Consider the following 26,129-nt stretch of genomic DNA (forward strand, 5'->3'; position numbering starts at 1 on the left):
CTCACATTGGCCTTGAACTTAGAGAGATCTCTTCCACCACAGCTGGTCCTAAGAACATTTTCATTGCCCTGTAGGCCAGGTTAGCCTGAAGCTGGTGATCCGCCTGCCTCAGCCCCAAGTGCTGGCACTAAAGGCCCCCTGTGCTGACCGGCTGACAAACATGCTGTTTAAATATCCCCTCCACAGACAGGGAGCAGGTCTGTTCCTCCAGACTCCACCAACCACACACCCACGGACGACGGCTGCCCCTCAAATAAGGGCTTATAAACAAGTCTCTGCACTGAACAACTGTGAAGACATCAACACTGAAATTAAGAGGATTTATTTTAAAAGATTATAAAAGTTGGTATTAATAGGGATAAAAAAAAAAAGACCCACGGGCTTAAATCAACAAATACAAAAGTGATTGGATATAAGCAATGTAAAAATACATTTCCCGGTCCCCACATAAAGCATAATTTAAGTATAGTAATTATAAAAGTCTTGTGCTGTAGTATATTTCCCTTCTAAGTCTTAAAAACCATTCCAAACAATTTGTATAAAATACAGCAAATCAAATTTGCCACAGCTGTTAATGAAGACGTCTTTTCTGCCTGGCGACCTCTGGTCCCAGCTCTTGAGCTTATTCGTACCACAGTCTTTAACCCCATCTCCCCCCAGGGAAGGCAGAAGCCAAGCAGTCACAGGTCCTCCAAAAGAGAAAGTTCCAAGAGTGACAACAGATACAAGTGACCAAATTATCTTAAAAGGAAAGAAAGGAGTAGCCGAGGAAGCCCTCAGCCGCGGCATCTCAGAGCAAACCCACAGTAAACAACTGGATGCTAAGTTGCTGCATGTGTGGACACAGGCCAGAAAGAGTGGCTGTTCCTCCTGAAGAAGTCAAACATGGGCAGAGAGGGGCACTGATGAGGTGAGTTGTCCCCAGGCCCTGGGTCTCAGAGGCCAGTTCTCCGGGATGGCACTGTCGAGAGGTGTCAGAAACCTTTAGAGGCGGGGCCTAGTGTGAGGTCCTGGGTCAGTGGGGGCGTACCCTCCAAAGGGAATGGGATCTCAAGACACGCTCACTCTTTCCTTGCTTCCTGGATGCTCTACCACAGACCCCCGCCATGATGCGCTGCCGTCTAAGACAACAGACTGACCATGGGCTGAAGCCTACAAAACCACAAACCAAGATAACTCTCCTTTTTCTTTTTCTTTTCAACTTTTAATATTTACTTTAATTTATGTATATATGTGTGAATGGATGCCATGCATGTCTGGGTGCCAGAGACCAAAGACACTGGATCCCTGGCAGTATCAGGCACTCATGAGAACTCAGGTCCTCTGCAGAGAAGTAAGCACTTGTAACCTCGGAGCCATCTCTCCCGCCCTAACGCTTCTTCTAAGTTGACTGTCTCAGGTATTTTGTTACAGTAGCAGACAGCTGACTAACAGTTTGTAATACTAACATTGCCTTGATTTGCTGTTAGTTCTCCATAGGTCTGGACAGTATTTCCAGTAACTACAGCATAGCCTGATGTGAAATTCTAAAACTGTCTGCTATAAACTGGTTCCTTTAGAATTATTTTATTCTTGGTTTCAAGAACCTACTCCCCCTTCTCTTAGATGGCAGGCCAACATCCATGATTGGTTTCATGATCAAGAAGGTATGATGCCAGATCAGGCAGTGAGTAAGAAAGAGCAGAAGCTGTGTGCCCAGATTCATCCCCGTCTGAGAACTACAACTGCTGTACGCTTGTAACCAAAATCATCGAACACACACAGTGGCAGACAGGAAACCAAAAAGGAGGGGAACTTTACAGTAAATCCCTGGGAACATGATCACATGTCTTCAACCCCAGCCTGGGAAACCTCCACCAGGGCACAGAAGGCCTTGACATACTTGAGTCTCAGTTAAACCCCAGAAGGAAGATAAGAAAGGTCCCCTTTGGGCACAAAGGTGCCCCAGTGGCTCTAAGGTACCCCTACAGCAACAAGCAACCCTTCCAAAGTGTCAGGAGCAGCCTGTGGCTTCCAGCATCACCAACAGTATTCACCAGCAGGGGTTCCTACCTCGGACTTTTGGTGACAAGAAGGGCACAAGAGTCTGGACGGCCTGGAGAGAGTTGACAGTGAATCTGAGTGAGAAGGAAAAGAGCAAGAGTGACGGCTCCCTTGGCAGATGGTGACGCAGCACAGGGACCATCTACAAAGTCAGGAAAGGCATCTCGGGGTAGTGAGCAAACCCAGCCCAGGACTCTAAGAGAAGCCTGCAGAGTGGTGCTCACTTGAGAAGAAATGACCATCTGCCAGGAGGGGACCCAGTGTCCAGCTCACAGAATGAACACCATCAGCTGTTTCCATGTGCACACAGCACAGACACCGTCAACTGTTTCCGTGTGCACACAGCACAGACACCGTCAGCTGTTTCCATGTGCACACAGCACAGACACCGTCAACTGTTTCCGTGTGCACACAGCACAGACACCGTCAACTGTTTCCGTGTGCACACAGCACAGACACCATCAACTGTTTGTTTCCGTGTGCACACAGCACAGACACCGTCAACTGTTTCCGTGTGCACACAGCACAGACACCATCAACTGTTTGTTTCCGTGTGCACACAGCACAGACACCATCAACTGTTTGTTTCCGTGTGCACACAGCACAGACACCATCAACTGTTTGTTTCCGTGTGCACACAGCACAGACACCATCAACTGTTTGTTTCCGTGTGCACACAGCACAGACACCATCAACTGTTTGTTTCCGTGTGCACACAGCACAGACACCATCAACTGTTTGTTTCCGTGTGCACACAGCAGGCATCGTCAACTGTTTCCGTGTGTGCACAGCAGGCATCGTCAACTGTTTCCGTGTGTGCACAGCACAGACACCATCAACTGTTTGTTTCCGTGTGCACACAGCAGGCATCGTCAACTGTTTCCGTGTGCGCACAGCAGGCATCGTCAACTGTTTCCGTGTGTGCACAGCATGACCCTTCACATCTCTCCCCAGTGGTCCAGCCTGTCTGTACAGTTACATCCACTGTACAGGACAAAGAGTCTACTCTATCTTTGGTCTCTAGATGTAGTATCAATTTCTTCAGTTTTTCTGCATTCCATAACAATCTTTTTTTTTCTTTTAAACTTAATTTCAACAACCAGAGTGCAATCTAAAAAGCACAAGGCTTTGACACTGTTGCTTTTGTACACATAAAACACCAGCAGCCCGCGCGTTTTCTGTTAGGCAATGCATGGATCAGAAAGAATTCAGAATAACTGCCTTGAAAGGTTAGCACATAATGTACGGTTGAACAAGATACAGTAAATACAAGGATCATATATTAAGGAAAGACGCCCACACCAACAACTTAAATACAAATTAAATCTCCAACATCAGAACAGAACTTAACTACCAAAAACTAACAGCAAAGCGAATGATTTTAAAATGCAAGAGTTTCTGAAAGGACGGAGAACACACGGTCTGGAAGCCAGGCCTGGTGAGGGCTGACCTGTAGCAAATGACAGACATGCAATTCAAAGACAACAGTCCTGTCTTTAAAAATAAACAAATAACAAACCTCCTCCATTTGAAACGAGTTCCAACCGTTATTAAAAACCCTCTGAGCTAACTGGAGGGGCTGCCACTCAGTCCAGCACTGAGAAGCTGCCCTCCTGTCCTTCCTTTCTCTCCAAAAGAGGAGCACACATAACACTAGTCACATGGAAGACGCTCTCTTCTGGTCCGCAGCACCTGCTCCAGCTTTAAGCATTCAGCGGCTCAGTGAGGGCTTCAGCCCTGGCGTTGTTCTCAGGTTTTCTCAGCTGGCTCTCCTGCCGTCTCTCATGCAGCATGACGACAAAGTCAATTAAGAACACCAGACTCGCCATAAACCCAAACACCTATGGAGGAAAAGGGGAGTTACATGAGGAAGTGCAGGTTGTAACCACATGTCCTACTCAGCCCAAGAGTTCATATCCGTTCCACCCTCTAACTACTTTCCAAAAAAGATGTTCATTTTTACTTCCGTGTATGTATTTGTCTGGGGAGCGAATGCCACATGTTTGTGGGTTCTTTTGGAGGCCTAAAGAGAACCCAGGGTCCCTTGGAGGTGGGATAGCGCCACTGATATGGGTTCTGGGGACCAAACTCTGGTCCTCTAGAAGAGCAGTAAGTGTCTGAGCTGCTAAGCCATCCTTCTAGCTCCACACTTAGTATTCTTTAATAGAATTTAAAAGTCACTGAATGAGGAAAAGAAGTGACAAAAGAAAAATGTCCAGAGTAACAGGTACTACTCAAAGTCCCACGAGGTAACAACGCAGCTCTTTTGTTGTGTGGTGCCAGGCACAGACCCCAGTGGTGCTGCACGCTCAGCAAGCATGCTACCGGAGTTGCAGACCTGGTTCCGAGCTTAGGAGCTGCCACTGGAAGAGATGGCGGCCCAGGACAGACCTAGTCTCCACTGGAAGAGACGGCAGCCCAGGACAGACCTAGTCTATACTGGAAGAGACGGCGGCCCAGGACAGACCTAGTCTCCACTGGAAGAGACGGCAGCCCAAGACAGGCCTAGTCTCCACTGGAAGAGATGGCAGCCCAAGACAGGCCTAGTCTCCACTGGAAGAGACGGCAGCCCAGGACAGGCCTAGTCTCCCTGCTCCTCTCTCTCTGAGCTACTGCAGAGGTCCCCAACCAAACTTCTACCCGACATCACCAAACACATCTCATCCAGCAGCTACCCTCCACTACAAGGGACATTAAGAATTCCTATTAGCCTAGGACACACGAGGCTGACGTGAAGGCTGAACTTCAGGCTACACACCCGTCTCCCTTCCTAGCTGCTGTCTTTTAAGGCCTCTCCTGAAGAAAAGGAACAGCTGCCAAGAAGGGCCCACCTGACAGGTCTCAGACATTGGGGTCTAAGGAGGCACGAATGCCACGGAGAGTCGGGGGCTCTGAGAAGAGCGCAGTCCTGCAAGACAGAGTGTGGGGGCCTCCCTGTAGGTTTCAGAAGAGGTCAGTTCTCTGCCATGTGGGTGAACAACAGTCCATGGTATATGCTTAGGGTCAAGTTGTCCCTGACTCTTGTGGGGGGGGGGGGGAAGAAATGGGAGAGCTGTGTGACCTTGAGGGTGTGGGAAAGTAGGGAGGTGGGGCTCCAAGAGAACAAACCTCTGGCCCAGACTGGCAGGTTGTTGCTCAGATGGCATCTATTAAAAGACCACACATGTACCAGTCCTGGCCCTTCTGAAGGGGCAGAAGCTCTCCATCACACATCCAAGGCAACTGACATAGGAATGGATACCTTAAAGCCCCCAGCCACCACACAAACTGACAACAGCCCTGCACACACATCTAAAGTCAGACAGGGAGCCTGCAAAGCTCACCATGCGACCTGGAAGTCACAGTGCTAAACAGACCTCCACTGTCATGTAGAGCAGAGAGATGAACGGCCTTACAAACAAGCACTGAACTAAGCAGCAAAGGTGAATGCTTGGAGCAGCCCCGAGCTCCACTCAGCCTAAGTCCTTTCTGACAATATGCGGCTCCTGTGTTAGGTGACTCTCCCTTCCCCACACAGCCGTGCTCTCACACACCTGTAGAAGGGAGCTGTGGGCCACCTCCCGCTGCCCGGCTCCTGGCTCCCAGCTAGCTTTACCCGAAATAACACACAAACTGTATTCTTTTAAAAACTGCCTGGCCCATTATCTCTAGCCTCTTACTGGCTAACTCTCACATCTTGACTAACCCATTTCTAATAATCTGTGTAGCACCATGAGGTGGTGGTTTACCAGGAAAGATTCAGCATGTCTGACCCGGCGGCTGGCTCCATAGTGTCTGACCTCACTTCCCTTCTTCCCAGCATTCTTTTCTGTTTACTCCACCCACCTATGTTCTGACCTATCAGGCCAAGCAGTTTCTTTATTAATTAACCAATGAAAGCAACAGATAGACATATGACCTTCCCACATCACACACCTGACATTCTAAGGCACACTGCTAACAACCAGATAGACATAAGACTTCCCACACCACACACCTGATATTCTAAGGCATACTGCTAACCTCAGATAGACATACGACTTCCCACAGCACACACCTGACATTCTAAGGCACACTGCTAACAACAGATAGACATATGACTTCCCACAGCACACACCTGACATTCTAAGGCACACTGCTAACAGCCAGATAGACATATGACTTCCCACAGCACACACCTGACATTCTAAGGCACACTGCTAACAACAGATAGACATATGACTTCCCACAACACACACCTGACACTCTAAGGCACACTGCTAACAACCAGCTACCAAAGCCTTCCTCTGACTCACCACCTCTCCCCATCCTCTTGGGGAACAAATTCGACTTTAAAATCCTCACCTCTAAGCCCTGCTAACCCTCTTGGCCCTTCTCACTCCATCTGCTGATGAATTATTGGGTCTTAGCTTTTGAATTCATTTTTCCAGGTTAAAGCAGGCTCACAGACTATGTTAAAACCAGGCTCTACCCCTGAGGAAAAGCTCTCAAAGCAACCCCACAGCCCTCTGACCTCAAGGACCTCAAACTCATATTCAAAAATCAACCAGATGAGGCCACTTCCTCTCACAGCCCTACCTGCCTCTCTAACACGGGAAAGAATTCCTTCAAACTCTCCTCAGTGAGCGCTGGTGACCAGCCACACTGACCATAATGATGCCCTTGCTGTCCCTGGCATAGCTGACTGCTGATTACAAGGGAGCTCTATGAACTTTCTAGATGAAACTGTGTTCTCTATTTATCCCTGGAACCTTAACCCACTCTCACAACAACGAGCTCCTCCCCTTCCTTTACCCTTTTAGCTTCCCGTGCCTGTGTGGTCTCCATTAGAGAGGTGCTTCTCTTATTCCTGTCCAGTGCTGATCTGCAGAGTCTCACTCTGGTTCTAGACACTGCTATTCTGGCAGAAGCCTCAGACTTATAGGCTACCTTTTCCAGAATATGTCCCAATTTTCCAAGCTTACAACTCAAGAACGCCCATTGTCAGGCACATCTACCATAATGCTTCCTTGGTGGCCCACGTAGCCCTCTGCTTTACCAGACAAGACTTTTAAGGAGGCACCAAGGCCGGACGTATAGATCCCTCACCCTGCAGCTTACCATAACTCTCAACATTTCGCTGGCTGCAAGTAAGACAGTGATATTTTGTTTGTGATTTAACAAATGAAGCCTGCCTGAAGATCAGAGTGCAGAGCTAAGCTACTAGTTAGCCACAGAGGCCAGGCAGTGGTGGCACACACCTTTAATCTCACCACTAGGAAGGTAGAGATAGGAAGGGATACGGCTGGGTGGAGAGAGGAATATAAGGCAGGAGGAGCAGGAGCACGTTACATTCAGTCTGAGGAGTCGTGGAGACAGGATCTTGCCCATTTTGGGCTGAGGATTTGGTAGAGGTAAAGGGTCTCTCTAGTGGCTGGCTCCTTTACTTCTCTGATCTTTCAGCATTTACCCCGAAATCTGGTTCTGGATTTTTATTATTAAGACCAATTGGAATTCGTGCTACAACAGTCCTTTGACCCAGTCTCCCCCCAACACACACATACACTGGGCTGAATGTCTACCTCCTATCTCCTGACTCAGAGGCGAGCAAGTCACCATACGGACAGGGGTGCCTAAAGTCACACGGCTATCTCTTTCTATGGCTGCCTCAAGATGAAAAATCCGTCTAGTCATTAAGAAGGTCCCCCCACTTGCCGGGTGGTGGTGGCACACGCCTTTAATCCCAGCATTTGGTAGGCAGAGGCAGGGGGATCTCCATGAGTTTGAGACCAGTCTGTTCTACAGAGCTGAGGTGCTTGGGCTACCAAAGAGAGCCTGTCTCAAAAACCAAACAAAATACCCCCCCCCCACACACATACGAAGATTCCCCCCTCTTTATCCTATTATCCACAGACACATCAACACTTCCGATTTTCTCAAGAGGTCTCAACCCTAGTACCTATACATGACAACAGCAGGACAGACCCCAGGCAACATCTCAATCCCCTAGGCCTCTCCCCCTCCACCCCAGTCTGAAAAGGCAAAACTTGGACCTGTTGCTTTAAAACCTGGCCACTTTAGGAGTCAAGGTAGCATGGAAGGGATCCAGACACACAACCCTGCAGCCTGCCAGCCCAAACTGGCCTTGAAGCATCTACTTACTTACTTACCAATGTCCTACAAATCCCGCGTTCCTCCAGTGGAGCCGTATTTTACCTTAGAGCACCCCACCCCAAAACTTGTAAAAGGAAGGCAACCCCTGTTTCCGGCCTTTTCAAAGGATTCAAGGTCAAGTCCCTGTGGTGGTGGCCAGCATTACTAGCTGAACCGCCTCAGGTTCTGCTATACCTGACATGTATGCAGGAGCCTGTGTGGACTGTCCATCAATGAGACTCAGTTCAGTGATAAAGGAAATTCCACAAAATGGTATCAAACACATGCTTATTAGCAAGGGCTTCACTGACCCACAGATGTGTTAGGGGAAACGTGATTTGCAACTCGTTAGGTGGAGACAGATGAAGCTATTCATATCTAAAGGAAAACTCCATTTTTTAAACTCTACTGGGTTAAATGACCTAAAATACATTTTCCAGTTACTTGTCACCCAGGGACATGATGTCACTACCTACTTCCTCTTCCCTAAATCACTTCCTCATTGTATTATTCTAACATATGACCAAACATTCTGAGAATTCTGTCCAGAGACAAAAGACCATGCTTCAAATTTAGCTTCCTCACTAGCAAAACCCTTGAGGAAGTGGAGACAAAACAGGAAGAAAACAGCACCAAATCTCTTGCAACTCCAGCCTCCTCCATGACTTTGTGCTGAGTGGAGGGGGAAGGAGGGGGAATGTTGACTTCCTAGGTAGCTGGCCTCAGTTTCCAGGATGCTAGGACTGATGGCAATCCCACACCTGGCTCACATTTCCATGATGACTGGTCATCTCTCAGAGTCTCTAACATCGGTTCCTCAACCCCTCCTCCACCCCGGAGAACACACACAGTAAACCGGGCTCTGCACCATTCATTTCCTGGATGTGCGCAGCACAGCCCACACAAACTAATTTATAAACTCTCTACCGAACATGGGCCGTTCCCCTTTGGAGGCCTGACTATATCTGTCCATCCCCTTACAAACCAGGCTGGCAAGGTGACGTCTGCAATTCTCTCAAGGCTTTCTTTTTAAAGATTTTACTTTTTTTTTTCTTTTCTCCATCTGAGTATTTTGCCTGTATGGGTGCCTGGTGCTGCAGGGAGTCAGATCCTCTGAAACTATGGATAGTTTTGAGCTGCGATGTGGGCACTGGAAACTGAAGCTGGGTCTTCAGAAGAATCAGCAAATGCTCTCCATGCTGACCCATCTTTCAGCACTCTGAACATATTTTGTATTGTTCTATCTTAAAATGTAGTTTCAGGGCTAAGGCGATAACTCCGTCAGTTAAATTCTTGCCTTGCAAGCATGAGCACCGAATTCAATCTCCTCAAACCCACATTTATAAAGGGGGCCAGGTGTAGTAGCACATGCCTCTAATTCCAGCACTTGGGAGGCAGAGGCTGGCGCATCTCTGAGTTTGAGGCCAGCCTGGTCTACAGAGTGAGTTCCAGAACAGCCAGGACTACACAGTCTCCAAAAACAAAAACAACAAAACCCACAACCCTTGGCCCAAAGGATTCAAATAACTATCTCTTCACTGAACTACCCTTTGTTGTCTCAAAGGGTTTTACAACTCAAAGTGTCACACCGAAGCAAGTTTGGGACAGGCAAGCATGCTTTTTACAACACTGTAAAGAGAATGTGAGAGCTGGTTGACTCCACAGAGAGAACCCGTCACGGTACCAGTGGTTTTTTGTTTTGTTTTCTGGTTTGGTCTTTCAAGACAGGGTTTTCTGCAGCTTTGGAGCCTGCCCTGGAACTAGCTCTTGTAGACCAGGCTGGCCTCAAACTCACAGAGATCCGCCTGCTGGGATTAAAAGCGTGTGCCACAGCACTGCCCGGCTCCACAGTACTAGTTTTAAGAATGGTTGATAATGCCCAGCAGTGGTGGTGGCGCACTCCTTTAATCCCAGCACTTAGGAGGCAGAGGCAGGTGGATCTCTGAGTTCAAGGCCAGCCTGGTCAACAGAGCAAGTTCCAGGACAGGCTCCAAAGAAACCCTGTCTTGGAAAAAAAAGAGGGGGGGGAGGGGCTGGAGAGATAGCTCAGTGGTTAAGAGCACTGGCTGCTCTTCCAGAGGTCGTGAGTTCAATTCCCAGCAACCACATGGTGGCTCACAACCATCTGTAATGAGATCTGGTGACCTCTTCTGGCATGTGAGCATACATGAAAGCAGAATATTATATACATAATAAATAAATCTTTAAAAAAAAAATACTTGCCTAGCATGTATGAGGCCCTAAATTCAATCCCCAGTATTGCAACAAACAAACAAGAAGAAGATAAAGAAAGACAGAAAAAAAAGAAAAGAAAAACAAAAAGTAAAATAAGTACTCAAAGGAAAACTGAAGAGCAGATCAGAAGAAGAACAACTTCTGTTGGTTCACTCAAACACTCCATCACAACTTGCCGGGCTAACCCTGCAAGCCTTTTCTCCAGAGTGCCTCACAGACATGCATCGTGAATATAAATAAGTAATAATTATTACTCTTTTTTTTATATATTTATTTATTATGTATACAATATTCTGTCCGTGTGTATGTCTGCAGGCCAGAAGAGGGCACCAGATGGTTGTGAGCCACCATGTGGTTGCCAGGAATTGAACTCAGGACCTTTGGAAGAGCAGGCAATGCCCTTAACCACTGAGCCATCTCTCCAGCCCCCTAATTATTACTCTTGTATAGAACTTATCAAGAACTTTCTAAATTCTCTATTTCTTTCTTTTAATGATTTATTTAATTTTATTTTATGTGTATTAGTATTTTGCCTGCATGTATATCTGTATGAGGTTGCTGAATCTCCTGGAGCTAGAATTACAGACAGTTGTGAGCTGCCATGTGGGTGCAGGGAATTGAACCTGGGTTCTCTGGAAGAGCAGCCAGTGCTCTTAACTGAGGAGTCATCTCTCCAGCCCCTAAATCCTCTATATCTAAGGAAACAAAAATAAGGAAGGTTAAAAATGCAAAGTACTCACGATCGCAGCAATTTCAGCTGAGGTCCCAGCGTGGGTAGAAACAAAAATGATAGATGCCAAGAGAAACACACACCCTGTTCCCAGGGTGATATAGAAATCCTACAGGTGCAGAGGAAACAAGAACACAACAGGTTAGACAGGCAGACACAAAGTTTAACATTTTGAATTTTGAAACCCCTTGAATGACTTACACGTTCTTGGTGCAACCCAAATTTAAACATGCCAGCCTGGTACCTTTTCAACATATCTACATGCAAACGCTATCAACTTTAAGTTGAACATAATTGTGTATCACAAAAAAAAAATATTTTTTGAGACAGGGTGTCACCATGTAGTCCTGGGTGGTCTGTGCTCAATGTGTGGACCAGGTTGGCCTGCACTCACAGAGATCTAACCACTTGCCTCTGCTTCCTTAGCACTAGGTCATGTGCCACCATAACTAACTCTTTTTCAGTTTTGATCTGGTTCTTCTTTTTTTCTTTTTCCTGGGGAGTGAGCCTATGGCCTTGTGAATGCTCGGCAAACACTACTACTGGTGGTTTTATGCTTATTTCTACCACTGCATGTCCAGCACACGGTGCCTGGTAGGAGCAGGCACATAACCCTAACTACACAGACAATGAGTGACACTCTGAAATGTAAGAAACAAAAAGTGACAAAACCAAACTTCTAAAAAAATGCTTAAGTAAGGCATGTTGGCCCAAGTCTACAATGCCAGCACTCAGAAGCTGAGGCAGGAGGATCACAGGTTCAAGACCAGTCTGGGCTAGTAAGACCCTGTGTTAAAGCAAACAACATCGAAATGTCTAACATGAATTAGGTGAAGCCTCTCCCTCTCATTCTAGACTCATTTCCTGTCTCCGTCAGTGAAGTGGAGCTCAAGTTGCTAGGATGCAGAGAGCTAGAACATGGACACCATTCTTCCCGGTGCTTTGCTCTGAAAGCATCACCGCTGTACCAATAAACCAGGACGACTGCAGACGCGCACCCTGACTCGGGCTGTCTTCCCCACTTACCGACAACTTGACTTTCCCAGCATCCACTCTGTCATGCACTGGTGTGCAGTACACGATCAGCAGGACGAGGCTCAGGAGAAAGGCGCTGCAGCTCACAAACTCAAAGAAGTACAAGCCTCCACACAACGTGCACTCGGACACAACCTCTTCACAGATAAAGGCCAGCAAAGACAGCAGCTACAAAAGGAAACCAACTGACCTCAGTGATTCAGAGAACCCATGACAATCAAAACTACACGCAGGCTGTGCCTGGTGGCATGGGCCTATAAACCCAGACCTGTGGGAGGGTGATGCAGGAGGATCAAAAGTTCAAGGCCAGCCTTGCCAAGGCTGTGAGACCACCCCTCCTAAGAAAAATTAAACCCACTATTTGCTTACTCAATATGTATAAAGTAGAGACTGGGGCAAACAAGATTAGTGGACAAACTTGATTAACAGAACTGACAGTCCTCTTGCCTTAAAGGGATACACCAGTTAACTACTGTGTGTCAGACAGACTCAATGAAAGTGCTGTAACAGCCCCCCACCACCACCAAAAAAAGGACTTTCAGAAGAAGAGAAAGCCGAGTGCCACAATGCACAGCAAACTTTTTTTTGTGTGTGTGCTGTAACGAAAGAGTCAGGGAGAGAGGTAGGCAGAGGCATAGTTGGAGGCAAATGGTGAGGCAGTCTAGAGTGCAGGGGATGTATGCCTGCAGACACACTGTGGGAGGAGCCAAGCCAGAGGTCTGAGAGATTGCCGGGAGAGGGGGCAGTCTTCCTGGGCGGCAAAGTGGAGAAACCAGCAAGAGCAGTAAGAAACAGCAGCCCAGGGGCTCCGAGATGAGAGCAAGTGTGCCCAGCAGGTGGCGAGCACACTACTGCTATGCAGAGGGCAAGAACCTGCATTAGCCGCACAAAAGAAAGCCGATGGTGGTATCACTGACAGTTGGCAAGAAAGCTGTCGCCTGGCAGAGAAGTCAGATAACTCTGTACTTATGGTGGGGGTGGGGAGACAGGGCAGCAGACTAGAAGAGCAGAGTCAAGTCAGGGGGCAGGGGACAAGGGCACAGGAAGGGAAGCTCAAGGAGAAAACACTGAGCACTTTTAACTGCCTTACAGAAACCCTGTGCTGCGAGGGCCTGGAGACAGGCAGGGCGCAGCTCTGCGAGGGAGGAACAGGCGCTCAGGGGTTAACTCTTCAGAAAGTGGAAGAAGACTAACTGTTTCCAGGTTTTGAGAAAGCTTGGGGAATGACCTTCTGAGTGCCCAAACCATCAAAAGGACTGATGACCCAAAGTGAAAAGCCAAGGGAAATTCCACCTTACCCCAGGGAGAGCAGGAGAAACAGACAAACACAAGAGTAGCACACACTGCTACAAAAAAAAAAAAAAAAAAGAAAGAAAAAAGCACCAACAAAGCAGACTAGAGAGCTGGTGCACACCTATGAATCCAGCACTCAGGATCCACTGGAGTTCAGGGCCAGCCTGGGCTACAATGTGAGACCTTGTCTCAAAAAAAACACCTAGGAGCTAGGAATGTAGCTGAGTGGTAGAATGCATGTCTGGCATTCAGGAGGCCTTGGATTCAATCCCCAGCCCTGAAAAAAAGAAACAGGGAAGCTTGGAAAAGAAAATAAAAATAAAAATCAAGAGCTGCATTTCACAATGGACAGTGAACGCTCACCCACACTTGTTTTCTTTTTTTCTTTTTGGCTTTTCAAGACAAGATTTCCCTGTAGCTCTGGTTGTCCTGGAACTCGCTCTGTAGACCAGGCTGGTCTCGAACTCACAGAGATCCGCCTGCCTCTGCCTCCCAAGTGCTGGGATTAAAGGTACGTGCCACCACTGCCCAGCTCACCTATACTTTCTTGCCAATGTCAACAGACCAGCACTAGGGAAACTAGCAGCTTCTTCAAAGCTAAGCACTCCTGGGTACTCCAGGGAAATGAAAACCTACCTTAAAAAAAAGCAGGTACAGGAACATCAAAACAACTTTATTCTCATAGCCCCAAACTAGATACACTGCAGGTGCCTTCATCAGCTAAAGGAAGCTGAGGTACAAAATGTCCAGCCTAGATCAATCTCCAGATAACTGTACAAAGTATAAAAATTCAATCTCAGCAGCTGGGGGAGGCTATAGCTCAGTTGGCAGAGTGCACACCTACCATGCGTGAAGCCCTTCGTTCACTACCCAACACTAGCGATTAGTAAGTTAATTTATAGTGGCATTCCATTTGTATTTTAATAAAGTTTGCCTAAAGATCAGAGAGTTAAACAGTTCCACTGGTCAGCCTTACGGACCAGGGAATGGCAACACACATCTTTAATCCCAGTAGCCACACTAGTTTGCCATCGAAACCGGGTGGTACACGCCTTTAATCCCATACCTAGAGAGGAATATAAAACGGGAAGAGACAGTTCTCAGACACAGTCTCATTCTGAGATTCCATAAGGCTGATTCACCATTTCGGACTGATGTTGAGGTAAGAGCCAGTGGCTGTCTGCTTTGCTTTTTGGATCTTCAGGTTGAACCACAATTTCTCTCTCTGAATTTTTATTAATCGTGCTTCATTAATTAATTGATTCAACCTTGAAAGGTTATAGCTAGGAGCCTGGAGAGATGGCTCTGCCAGTCCTGGGCAAGCCTGACGACCAGCTCTCAATCTCAGAACTCGGAGGGTAGAAGAAGAGAACCAATACTCACAAGATATTCTCTGACCTTCACATGTGCACCGTGGCATACACTCCTACACACCACACACACACCACACACACACCACACACACACACACACACCACACACACACCACACACACACACACCACACACACCACACACACACACCACACACACCACACACACACACCACACACACACACCACACACACACACCACACACACCACACACACACACACCACACACACACACCACACACACACACCACACACACACACCACACACACACACCACACACACACACACCACACACACCACACACACCACACACACACCACACACACACACACCACACACACCACACACACCACACACACACCACACACACACACACACCACACACACACCACACACACACACACCACACACCACATACACCACACACACACACCACACACACCACACACACCACACACCACACACACACCACACACACACACCACACACACACACCACACACACACACCACACACACACACACCACACACACACACACCACACACACACACCACACACACACACCACACACACACACACACCACACACACACACACACACACACTAAACTCAGCCTTTGGGAGGTCAAGAATCAAGAGTTCAAGAGTTCAAGGATAAGAGACTCTATCTCAAAAAAACAAGTTATATCAAAAACATGGTGGTACCTGCCTTTAATCCCAGCATTTGGGAGGCAGAATGTCTCTGAGTTCAAAGATCAACCTGGTCTACAAAGTGAGTTCCAGGACAACCAGGCCTACACAGAGAAACCCTGTTTCCAGAAAAAAAAATTAAATAATAAATAAAAATAAAAGGTAAACAGAAAAAAAAGTCAAATGCAAAGTAGCATATAATCTTCTAAGGCAGTGGTTCTCAACCTCCCTAATGCTGCGACCCTTTAATACAGTTCCTCATGTTTGGAATGACCAACCATAAAGTTATTTTCATTGCTACTTCAAAACTGTGATTTTGCTACTGTTCTGAATCATAATGTAATATCTGTGTTTTCTGATAGTCTCAGGTTTTGAGAAAGCTTGGGGAATGACCTTCTGAGTGCCCAAACCATCAAAAGGGCCTGTGAAAGGGCCATTCAATCCCCAAAAGGGGTTACAAGCCACAGGTTGAGAACCACTTGTTCCAAGGGAAACTTCCCACCTCACGACTAAAAAGGTTTTATGCCAGAACAAAAGTAGACCTGTTTCCCGTGAGGTTAACCAGACATAAAGTAGACCCCCATCCTGAACGTCGACGGACGCATTCCCTGCCATTACATCACAGGATATGGAGTGACACACAGAGACAAATCACACATAACTGTTTCCTTAAGCTCCTGTGCTGGTGGCTACAGAATGAAATTTTAGGATGAGAATCTAATGTGAATTGTAAATGTATAAGGGTCTACTTGCTGTATAATTATATGTTAAAGTTTATCCAAGTTTAAGAGTCTAGGAAATGTCTGAAAAACATAGCTACCTGGGGCTGGAGAGATGGCTCAGCAGTTAAGAGCCATCTGGCTGCTCTTTCAGAGGACCCAGGTTCAATTCCCAGCAACCACATGGCAGCTTACAACTATCTGTAACTCCAGGTCCAGGGGATTCAAAACTCCCTTCTGGTGGCCCTGGGTACCAAGCATGAAAAAAGTACAGACATATATGCAGACAAAAAGCTCATATACATAAAATAAAAATACACCTATGTGTATGAAAGTCAGTTGAAGTCAGCTGTGGCGGGCACTCCTGTAATACCAACAGCCGAGAAGCAGAGGCAAAAAGATCAAGAGTTCAAGGCAATTCTTGGTTAGCGTTCCAAGCCAGATGACTGTGAGAAAACTTTCAACTGAGAATTCTGTCTGACTGCTCTTGACCCACTCCTGTGAGAGCTATAAACAGTAACGCCTGGCCTGCAGCACAGACATAGGCTGCCTGTCTGGGAAGAAGGGCAAGACCGCTCCCAGAAGTAGAGGGTCCCAGGCCACCAGTAGCCCTGCTCTATGTATTAACAAGAGTCATTCGTACTATCAAGAGGCAGGCTCTACCTAGCCATCCTAGCAGAAGGAAGGAGTTCAACATCCAGGCTGAACACTTACTAGGTTTTAAAGGCCAAGGTCTTCGCATCACACATTACTGTATATGCAAAGCTCGCTCCCCCCAACGGTTCTTTTACAATCACCCTCCACACGATGCCCGCTCCAGCGCTGAGCGGGCTTTAAGATCAGGCAACAATGGGTGTGTATGAGCATGTCATGATGGAGCAACACGAGCGATGCACAGGAGACAACGGGCAACCGTGCTTCACACCACACAGCTGAGCAGTCCTCGAGAAGTGGAGCAAATATCGGGGAAAAGCCCAGAGTAGCCAGACAAGGATGGATGGACACATGGGCAGGAGAGGACATTCCCAGTCAAGGGAGCAAGGACAGACTCAGGAGGGCAAGAACCTGCCCGGTGAGTCCAAAGGGGTACTGACCTAACTGGGAATGGTAAGAAATTCAAAAGGAATGGGTGTGGCTATGTGATGAGAACCGCAGGAGTCTGGGAATTAAGGGAGTTCCCCAGGTCAAGAGTAGGAGGTAAAGTGGGTGGTGGTGGTACTGCACCTTTAGTCCCAGCAGAGGCAGAAAGAAGCAGGTGAGTTCAAGGCCAGCCTGGTCTACAAAGCAAGTCCAAGACAGCCAGGGCTGATACACAGAGAAATCCTCTCTCGAAAAACCAAATAGAATAAGTAAGTCAGGATAGATTGGTTTTCATTTTTTTTTAAATAAAAAGGGAAACTTTTAAAGCAAGTAAAAACACTCCAAACAATGTATCCAACCGTGATATCTAGGAATGAGTCAGATGGGGTGTTTTATTTTATTTTAATCTTATTTTAGTTGTTTTGGTAAACAGATACTTTCTGTATTAAATAAAGAAAAAGAATGTGCTCACTAAGAGAAGGAAGCATTTCAAGAAACAGTGGTCACCAGCATTTCACAAGTGATCAAGGGCAGGAAGCAAGACTCCCACACACAGCAAAGAAACAAATTTGATAAAAGGCTCCTTGCTGTTTTCTTGGTAAGCACATCCATTATTAACAGCAAGAACTTATCATACTAGAGACTGCTCAGCGAGCACACAGCTAAGTGCCCGTTGCAGCCAGCTCTCTGAGTGTATCTACCGGGACATGGCTAGAGGAAAAAGAGCATTCAGGGTGGGGATCATCTGGAGAACAGCTTCCCATCTGAGTTTACAAATGAACCTGAGCTAGTGCTACACGGTGTAAAAGTCTGCCCCCTTAAACATCTTAAAAACTGACTGGCAGAGAGGACTGGGGTAAAGGGGAACACTCCTCCATTGCTGGTGGGAGTGCAAACTGGTCCAGCAGCTTTGAATTTCTTTTTCTTTTTTTTTTAGATTTATTTCATTATGTATACAGTGTTCTCCCTGCATGTGTGCCTACAGACCAGAAGAGGTTACCAGATCTTATTACAGATGTTTGTGAGCCACCATATGGTTGCTGGGAATTGAACTCAGGACCTTTGGAAGAACAGTCAGTGCTCTTAACCTCTGAGCCATCTCTCCAGCCCTGCTGCTTTGAATTTCAGTACGGCAATTTCTCAGAAAATTAGAAAACAACCTACCTCAAGACCCAGCAACACCACTTTTGGGTATATATCCAAAGGATGTTCAATCATACCACAAGAACATGTGCTCAACTATGTTCATAGCAGCATTATTTGTCATAGCCAGAACCTGGAAACAACCTAAATGACCCTCGACTGAAGAACAGATAAGGAAAATGCAGTACATTTACACAATGGAGTACTACATAGCAGAAAAAAATAATGGTATCTTGAAATTTGCGGGCAAATGGATAGATCTAGAAAGCATCATATTGAGTGAGGTAACCCAGACCCTGTAAGACAAATGTCATACATACTCACTCATAAGTGGCTTTCAGAAATAAGGCAAAAAAAAAAAAAGGCAGCCTCCCAGAGACACAATCCCAGAGAACCTAGACAACAATGGGGACCCTAAGAGAGACACGCATGGATCTAATCTACACGGAAATAGAAAAAGGCAAGATCTCCTGAGTAAATTGGGAGCATGGGGACCATAGGAGATGGTAGGAAGAGAGGGGAAAAGAAGGGAGGGAAGCAGAGAAAAATGCATAGCTCAATAAAAACAATTTTAAAAAACTGACTGGCATTAATTAGAAGACATTATCTTCTTTTTTTTTTTTTTTTTTTTGAGACAGGGTTTCTCTGTGGTTTTGGAGCCTGTCCTGGAACTAGCTCTTGTAGACCAGGCTGGTCTCGAACTCACAGAGATCCGCCTGCCTCTGTCTCCCGAGTGCTGGGATTAAAGGCGCGCGCCACCACCGCCCGGCTAGAAGACATTATCTTCTATAAAATTACATGTACTCAGAGAAGAGCACACTATTAAAAACAGTTTTAAGAAGCTGGAAAGATGATTCAATGGTTAAGAGCACTTACTGCCCTTGCAAAGGATCCAAGTTCAGTTCTCAGCATCCATGCAGGGTGGCCTACAAGCACCTGCAACTCCAGCCTCATGGGATCTGACATCCCTGGCCTCTGCAGGTACCTGCACTGACACACACATAGCCTCACAAAAGACACACACACACACACACAGAGGGAGAAAGAGAGAATAAATTTTAAAAAAAGAGAAAAAAAGGTTTAAGAACATATCACTGAAGCCACAAGCGGACATGCCTATAATCCCAGCACTCAGAAGGCCAAGATGGGAGGACACTGTGAGCCTGAGCTACACAGCAAGTCTCAGGCTAGCCTGGGTTACACTATGAGATCCTCTCTCAAACAAAACAAAAGCTGGGCATGGTGGTACACCCTACAACCCCAGCACCTACCTACCAGGGAGGTAGAGAAAGAAGGATCCTGAGTTCAGGGCCACCTTCAGCTACTTTCTGAATTAAGGTCAATCATTCAAACAGGGAGGGCTACATGAGACCCTGTCTCAAACAAGAAAAACCATAAAGATTGTACAATTACAAAGACCTGAGTTTGATCCCTAAAAAAAAGAGCCTGGCATAAAAACAAAAAAAAGCTGGAAGCTGAACGTGAATAACTATGATGCCAGCACTCAGGAGGCAGAGGCAGAATTTAAGTATGTCTCCTAGTTACATGGGAAATTCAAGGCCAGTTGTGGCTACACGAGACTTCACCACCAGAGAGAGCACCCATGGGGGCCAGAGTACTGGGGAGGTGCAAACAAGCCAGCCTTGAGGCAGTTGACTTCTGCCCTCCATATACACAACACACATGGGCACACACACAAACCAGTACAGTTCATGCAGCTCACCACAACCTGTATCTCTAGTTCCAGAGGATCAGATATGACTTTTTACTTCTGGAAACATTAGTCATGCACATGGCACATAGATACACAAGCAGGTAAAATACCAATACACATAAAATTAAATAAATTCATTTTGGGTAGCAATTTAGTTTCATAGTATTATGCTAGCCAACAGTATATGTTTTTCAATCATATGTATAATCAACAAAGAGATTATATGAAGTTTGGCAGTGGTGGCACACACCTTTAATCTCAGCACTTGGGAGGCAGAGGCAGGTGGATCTCCATGAGTTTGAGGATAGCCTGGTCTACAGAGCGAGTTCCAGGAGAGACTCCAAAGTTACATAGAGAAATTGTGTCTCAAAAAAAAAAAAAAGTATGAATCCATATAAAGACCTTTCAGACTATGGGGACGACATGATGGCTCAAAGTAAAAGCACTTGCCATGCAAGCAAGGATCAGAGTTCAATCCTAGAACCTGCATAAAGATGGAAGGAGAGAGAGAGAACCGAGTCCACAAAGTTGTCCTCTGACCTCCACACACATGACATAGCATGCATACCTATCCACATGAATCATGAACACAAACACACACAATAAATTTAAGTTAAAACTTAAATCACAGACTGGTTCATGTAGTCATTTAAACATTATAACCTGAAAAAAATTCATCATTAAACATTCAAAAAATAACAAATAAAATAGGAACATAAGGGCAAACCTACAAATCAGATAAAGCAAAGTCCAGTTCCATAAAATTGAAGATTCTAGCCCAGTGGTAGTGGTACACATCTTTAGTCCCAGCACTTGGGAGGCAGAGGCAGGAGGGTCTCTGTGAGTTCAAGGCCAGCCAGGACAGTCAAGGTTACACAGGGAAACCAGTGTGTGCCTGTGTGTGCCTGTGTGTGTGTGCGTGCGTGCGTGTGTGTGTGTGCGTGTGTGTGTGTGTGTGTGGCCCCGTAGCTCCTGACAACAACGTTTCCCCCACTCCTTCACCGCTCAGCTCGGGAAAGGTAGAAGCCAGTGAGCCCAGCCTTTACATTTTCCACAAGTCTTTGACAAGATGCAGGTTAGACCAAGTGACAAACAGCAGCAGAATTCCAAGAGCCAGACAGGCTTTGTTTGCATTTCTACCATAATCTCCTGTGCTCGCAGGCTCGCCCTGTGCCCCTTGATAAATTAGCTTGGTAACCAAGTCGGGAGCAGCCTGGGAGATCTACCCGTGGAAAGAACCTAGAGGATGCCCAGCCCCACCGCCCAGGGCTCTGCTGGAAGAATTCCAAGTCTACTATTCACAGCAGGCTTCTTTTTCTCTTTGGAGTCTTTGAGAATCTGTTAAGATTTATGGACCCAGAATAACAAATCACATACCAACGTTCTGAATACTTATCTCAGGGTTTGGTTTGGAGGTTCCCTGTTAACACACTGCTCCTCCTCTTCTGATTGTGATGTCTCCACACCCTGTTTTCTTATCAGAGCTCTGCAACACTATTAGACTTCAAGTCAACTAAAGACACCGAGAATGGCAGAGTATAAGGCGAAGAAAGTCTTGCCTATAGCGCTCATCCTGGATGCATTTTTATAGATCTCATCTATAACTTTCTTGGGACTTTTTAAAAATCACTCCATAGTATATTTTTATTGTTAATAGGTAAGACATTATTAAAACAGAAAAAGCAGGAACAAAAGGGCAACCACAGAAATGAAAAAGTGTTTCAAATTCCGTGTTAAAGAAAGCAAGCCTGTAACATTACAAGTTACCCATAACGGAGGCATTTCTCGGAGGCAGTGTTTCGTGCCATTCCCACTTCTCCTTAGGACTGATGGCAAACTCACAGAACAGCTAACAGCCTTTTCAAAGCAAACTGAGCCCTGGGATCCAACTGTCAGTACCAGCAAAACTTCTGGTTGGTTCTCTTCTGCTGAGTTATAATAAAGTAATGAGAATTTTTTAAAAAAAAAAAATATTTATTATGTATACAGCATTCTGCCTGTATGTCTGCCTGCAGGCCAGAAGAGGGCACCAGATCTCATCATGGGTGGTAGTGAGCCACCATATGCTTACTGGGAATTGAACTCAGGACTTCTGGAAGAACAGCCGCTGCTCTTAACCACTGAGCCATCTCTCCAGCCCCCAGTAATGAGAATTATTACTTTGGCTTTAGCATTACTTATTAGAAATAAAAGCAACTGAAAATAATAGATTTAATGACCAGGAGATCAGGAGACACAATTTCCTTGGAGCTGCAAGAATGCTTTGGCTGTACAGTGATTTCTCTCTGTTCAAAAAGGTTCATTAGAACTGTGTATTTTTCCACAGAGAAGCACAGCAGGTATCTAGGAAATATGTGAGGACGAAGGAGAGGAAGAACAAAAGAAAGTGAATCTGGCTGGGCCTCGGTGGCACAAGCACTCGGGAGGCAGAGGCTGGTGGACCTCTGTGAGTTCAAGACCAGCCTGATCTACAGAGAGTTCCAGGACAGCCAGAGCTGATACAAGAGAAGCCCTGTCTCGAGAAGAGAGAGAGAGAGAGAGAGAGAGAGAGAGAGAGAGAGAGAGAGAGAGAATCTGGATCTATAGGTATAGCTCAGTTGGTGGAGTGCTAATCTCGCATATACAAGGCCCTGGGTTCGAGTCTCAGCACTATGTAAACCGCTTGGTGGGGCACACCAGTAATCCCAGCACTGAGGCAGGGCGAACAGAAGTTCAAGGTCATCCTCCACAACTTAGTAATGAGTTTGAAGGTAATCTAGACTACTAAGAGTCTGTGAAGAAACAGTGGGAGAAATAGAGTGGGAAGAGGAAAAGATGGGGGAGGGAGAGCAGGGAGAAAAGAGAGGGGAGAAGGAGAATGAAGAGAGGCGGGAAGGGAGTGGGGGAGGGGAGCAAAACCACACCCATTCGTGTAAAAGGAACTGGTTCTGTAAAGGAGCGATGACAGGATGGAGGCCCAGTGCCTAAGAACCTGAAACTGCCCACTGTGGACATTCTAGGAGGGTGTGGAGGGAGGGACACCCAGGACCAGATTCTCTAGGGTCGTACACATCACTTTATCTAACTTGTCTCCAAGTGACTTCTTCATCCCCAGCTTCCATCGCTGTAGCAACTAAAAGCAGTGCCTAACTGCTGTTTTTCTACCCCAGGAAAGTAGGTCAACTGAGTTCCAAGAATGTTAGTTCTGGTTATCGGAGTTTTAAGAATTTTAAACCTTCCCAAGGAAACCCATGGGCTGTTTTTTTTTTTTTGTTTTTTTTTTTTTTTTTTTTTTTTTTAGCAAAAATGGTTCACAAAACAAAGCAAAAACCACAGTCTGTTTTTTCCTAAAATTGTCTTCTTGAAAAAATACCCACTGACAGCTGAGTCAGGAGCCTGAAACGCAACATGCGTATCAATTTGATCACAATACAAATATCAAAGATGTCCACATTTTCGCGCCTAAGCTTATGGCACTTGAGAAGCATGCCGTGATCTAGTTCTCTCACCAGCACACAAGAACCAGAAAGACGTCCTTTTGACTCTACCTGGAACCCACTGTGCAAGTTCAACCCATACACAAATTGTCCGACAAGTTGAACTGGGCTAGCACCCGGAAAACCGCAAAAGCCAGAAACGATAAACAGAAAGTACTTCGTTGTCTAAAACACAAGCACTCAGAGCGATAATGAAAGAGTGTTCGCAGAGAGATGGGAAAGGAGGTTTCGGTGGCTGAGGGAGAGGAGCTACCGCGGGGCTACGGGAAGAAGGCAGACGGACGGCAACGCCCCCTTCCTTAGTGGAAAGGGAAGGAACTGGGGCGTGGAAACGGCGGCTTCCCGAACGAGGAGGCCGAGCAGCGGCGGCCTCGAGCCCACAGCTCCCCAGCTCACAGGTCCCCCGCCCTGACCCTGGCCCGACCCCCGACCCGGCGCCCGCTCCTCCGCCGCCGCCGCCGCCGCCGCCGGCCTCACCAGCTGCAAGCCTTTGAGAATGCGCCGAGACCACGGGAGCCGGCCCAGGAAGAAGTAGGCGGCCAGGCCGCTGCGCGCACCCCGGCCCGCGCCCGGGGCCGCCTCGGTCGTGGGACTGTACACCGCTCCGTTCTCCATAGCCGCTAAAGTCGCTCGCCCAGCAAAAGTCTCCGCGGCGCAGCAGGGGGGCGTCACTTCCTGAGACTCCGCCCCCGCTTCCGGTCAGCTCCGCCCTCGTCACGCCCACTCGCTCGCCGCGCCCCGGCCCGCAGAAAGTCCCTTGGTTCGCCACACCCCTTACCACGCCTCCCAGCTTCGCCGCACCCCCAGTTCGCCACGCCCCCTCCACCTTTCCGGCTCTCCTGTTAACTCTTGAAATGCTGGTAATTGAGTTCCATGCTTTCTGTGGACTTTTCTTTTTCTGTGGCTTTTTCTTTTTTTCTTTTTTTGGTTTGGGGGTGGGTTTTTTCATTACATTTTTAACCTACATAGGGGCACTCTGTGGAGGTCGGGAAACTATTCGGGGAGTCAGTTCTATTTCTTCGTGTGGGTCCCGAGAACTGAGTCATCTTTAGGAGTGGCGGCTGGTGTCTTTACCCACAGAGCCATCACTCCGCCCAGGCTTTAAGTTTGGTTTCGATCTGATTTTTTTTTTTTTTTTTTGAAACAAGATCTCACCATCCAGACTAGCCTAGAGCACAGTAGTAGCTCCTGGAATTAGTGCCAATCGTCCAGCCTTGATCTCTAAAGTGCTGGGGTTACAGGCATGCACTCCTCCATACTCAGCCTGTTTTGTGTTTAAAAGGTGTCGGGGATGGAACTCAGGGCCTTCAGCATGCTAAAACCCACACACCCCTGTTGAGCTGTACCCCCAACCTCCTCCCATGGAGTTCGCATTTATTTTTCACTTCCCACTATCGTGGGATATTTGCACGCTGTGTGAAGTTGTACTTGCTGTGATTGGTTTAATAAAAAGCTGACTGGCCAGTAGCTAAGCAGGAAGTATAGATGGGCTGTCCAGGGAAAGAAAGGAAGAGGAGGAGAATGTAGACCTACAGAGACGCCAGGAGGTGTGGAAGGAGCAGGGTGGGCAGTAAGTATCAGACCATAGATTAAGAGAAGTGGGTTAATTTAAGTTATAAGAGATAGTTAAAAACAGCCTAAGCGGGGGCTGGAGAGATGGCTCAGAGGTTAAGAGCACTGGCTCTCTCTCCAGAGGTCCTGAGTTCAATTCCCAGCAACCACATGGTAATTTCTTCTGTAATGAGGACTGGTGCCCTCTTCTGGCCAGAAGGCGTACACGCGGACAATGCCAACAAGCACTTTGTCAGCTAAGCTGTCTTCCAACTCCTATTTTTCAGTATTGCCGAATGTCTATAGTACAACTGAAAACCAGGTCTCGGTATTAAGTTTACTGCCGTGTGCCAACTAAAGACACAAAACCATTCCCAGCAGGACACTAGGCAGAGTAATGAAAGTCCTAAAGGACAATAAATAAACAGATTAATCAGAATATTAGATATTGATAAATGACATGAAGGAAGATATTGACCATGCCAACCTATGATTTTTCAATTTTAGATTTTTTTATTTTATTTATTTATTATGCATACAATATTCTGTCTGTGTGTATGTCTGCAGGCCAGAAGAGGGCACCAGACCTCATTACAGATGGTTTTGAGCCACCATGTGGTTGCCGGGAATTGAACTCAGGACCTTTGGAAGAGCAGGCAATGCTCTTAACCACTGAGCCATCTCTCCAGTCCCCAATTTTAGATTTTTTTTAACTTTAGATTTTTTTTTTTTAGATTTATTTATTTATCATGTATACAGTGTTCTCCCTGCATGTATGCCTGCAGGCCAGAAGAGGGCACCAGATCTCATTACAGATGGTTGTGAGCCACCATGTGGTTGCTGGGTTTGAACTCACGACCTCTGGAAGAACAGTCAGTGCTCTTAACCTCTGAGCCATCTCTCCAGCCCCAACTCTATATTTTTTTTAACTGATAG

At 46.7% G+C, this 26,129-nt stretch overlaps 1 protein-coding gene across 1 annotated transcript; it reads right to left on the reverse strand.

Annotated features, from left to right (window-relative positions):
• Positions 1-2,642: 2,642 nt before the first annotated feature.
• Cmtm6 (CKLF like MARVEL transmembrane domain containing 6) lies at positions 2,643-24,308 on the reverse strand. Its single transcript, XM_041677361.1, has 4 exons — positions 24,120-24,308; positions 12,146-12,322; positions 11,130-11,228; positions 2,643-3,884 (listed from the first exon to the last, which is right to left on the reverse strand). The coding sequence occupies exons 1-4, from the start codon at positions 24,255-24,257 to the stop codon at positions 3,747-3,749; spliced, it is 552 nt and encodes a 183-aa protein (XP_041533295.1). The 5' UTR covers positions 24,258-24,308; the 3' UTR covers positions 2,643-3,746.
• Positions 24,309-26,129: the final 1,821 nt, after the last annotated feature.

Source organism: Microtus oregoni, unplaced genomic scaffold (assembly GCF_018167655.1).
Source record: "Microtus oregoni isolate MIOR12 unplaced genomic scaffold, Mior012 000028F_ref0000031, whole genome shotgun sequence".
Lineage (NCBI taxonomy): Eukaryota > Metazoa > Chordata > Mammalia > Rodentia > Cricetidae > Microtus > Microtus oregoni.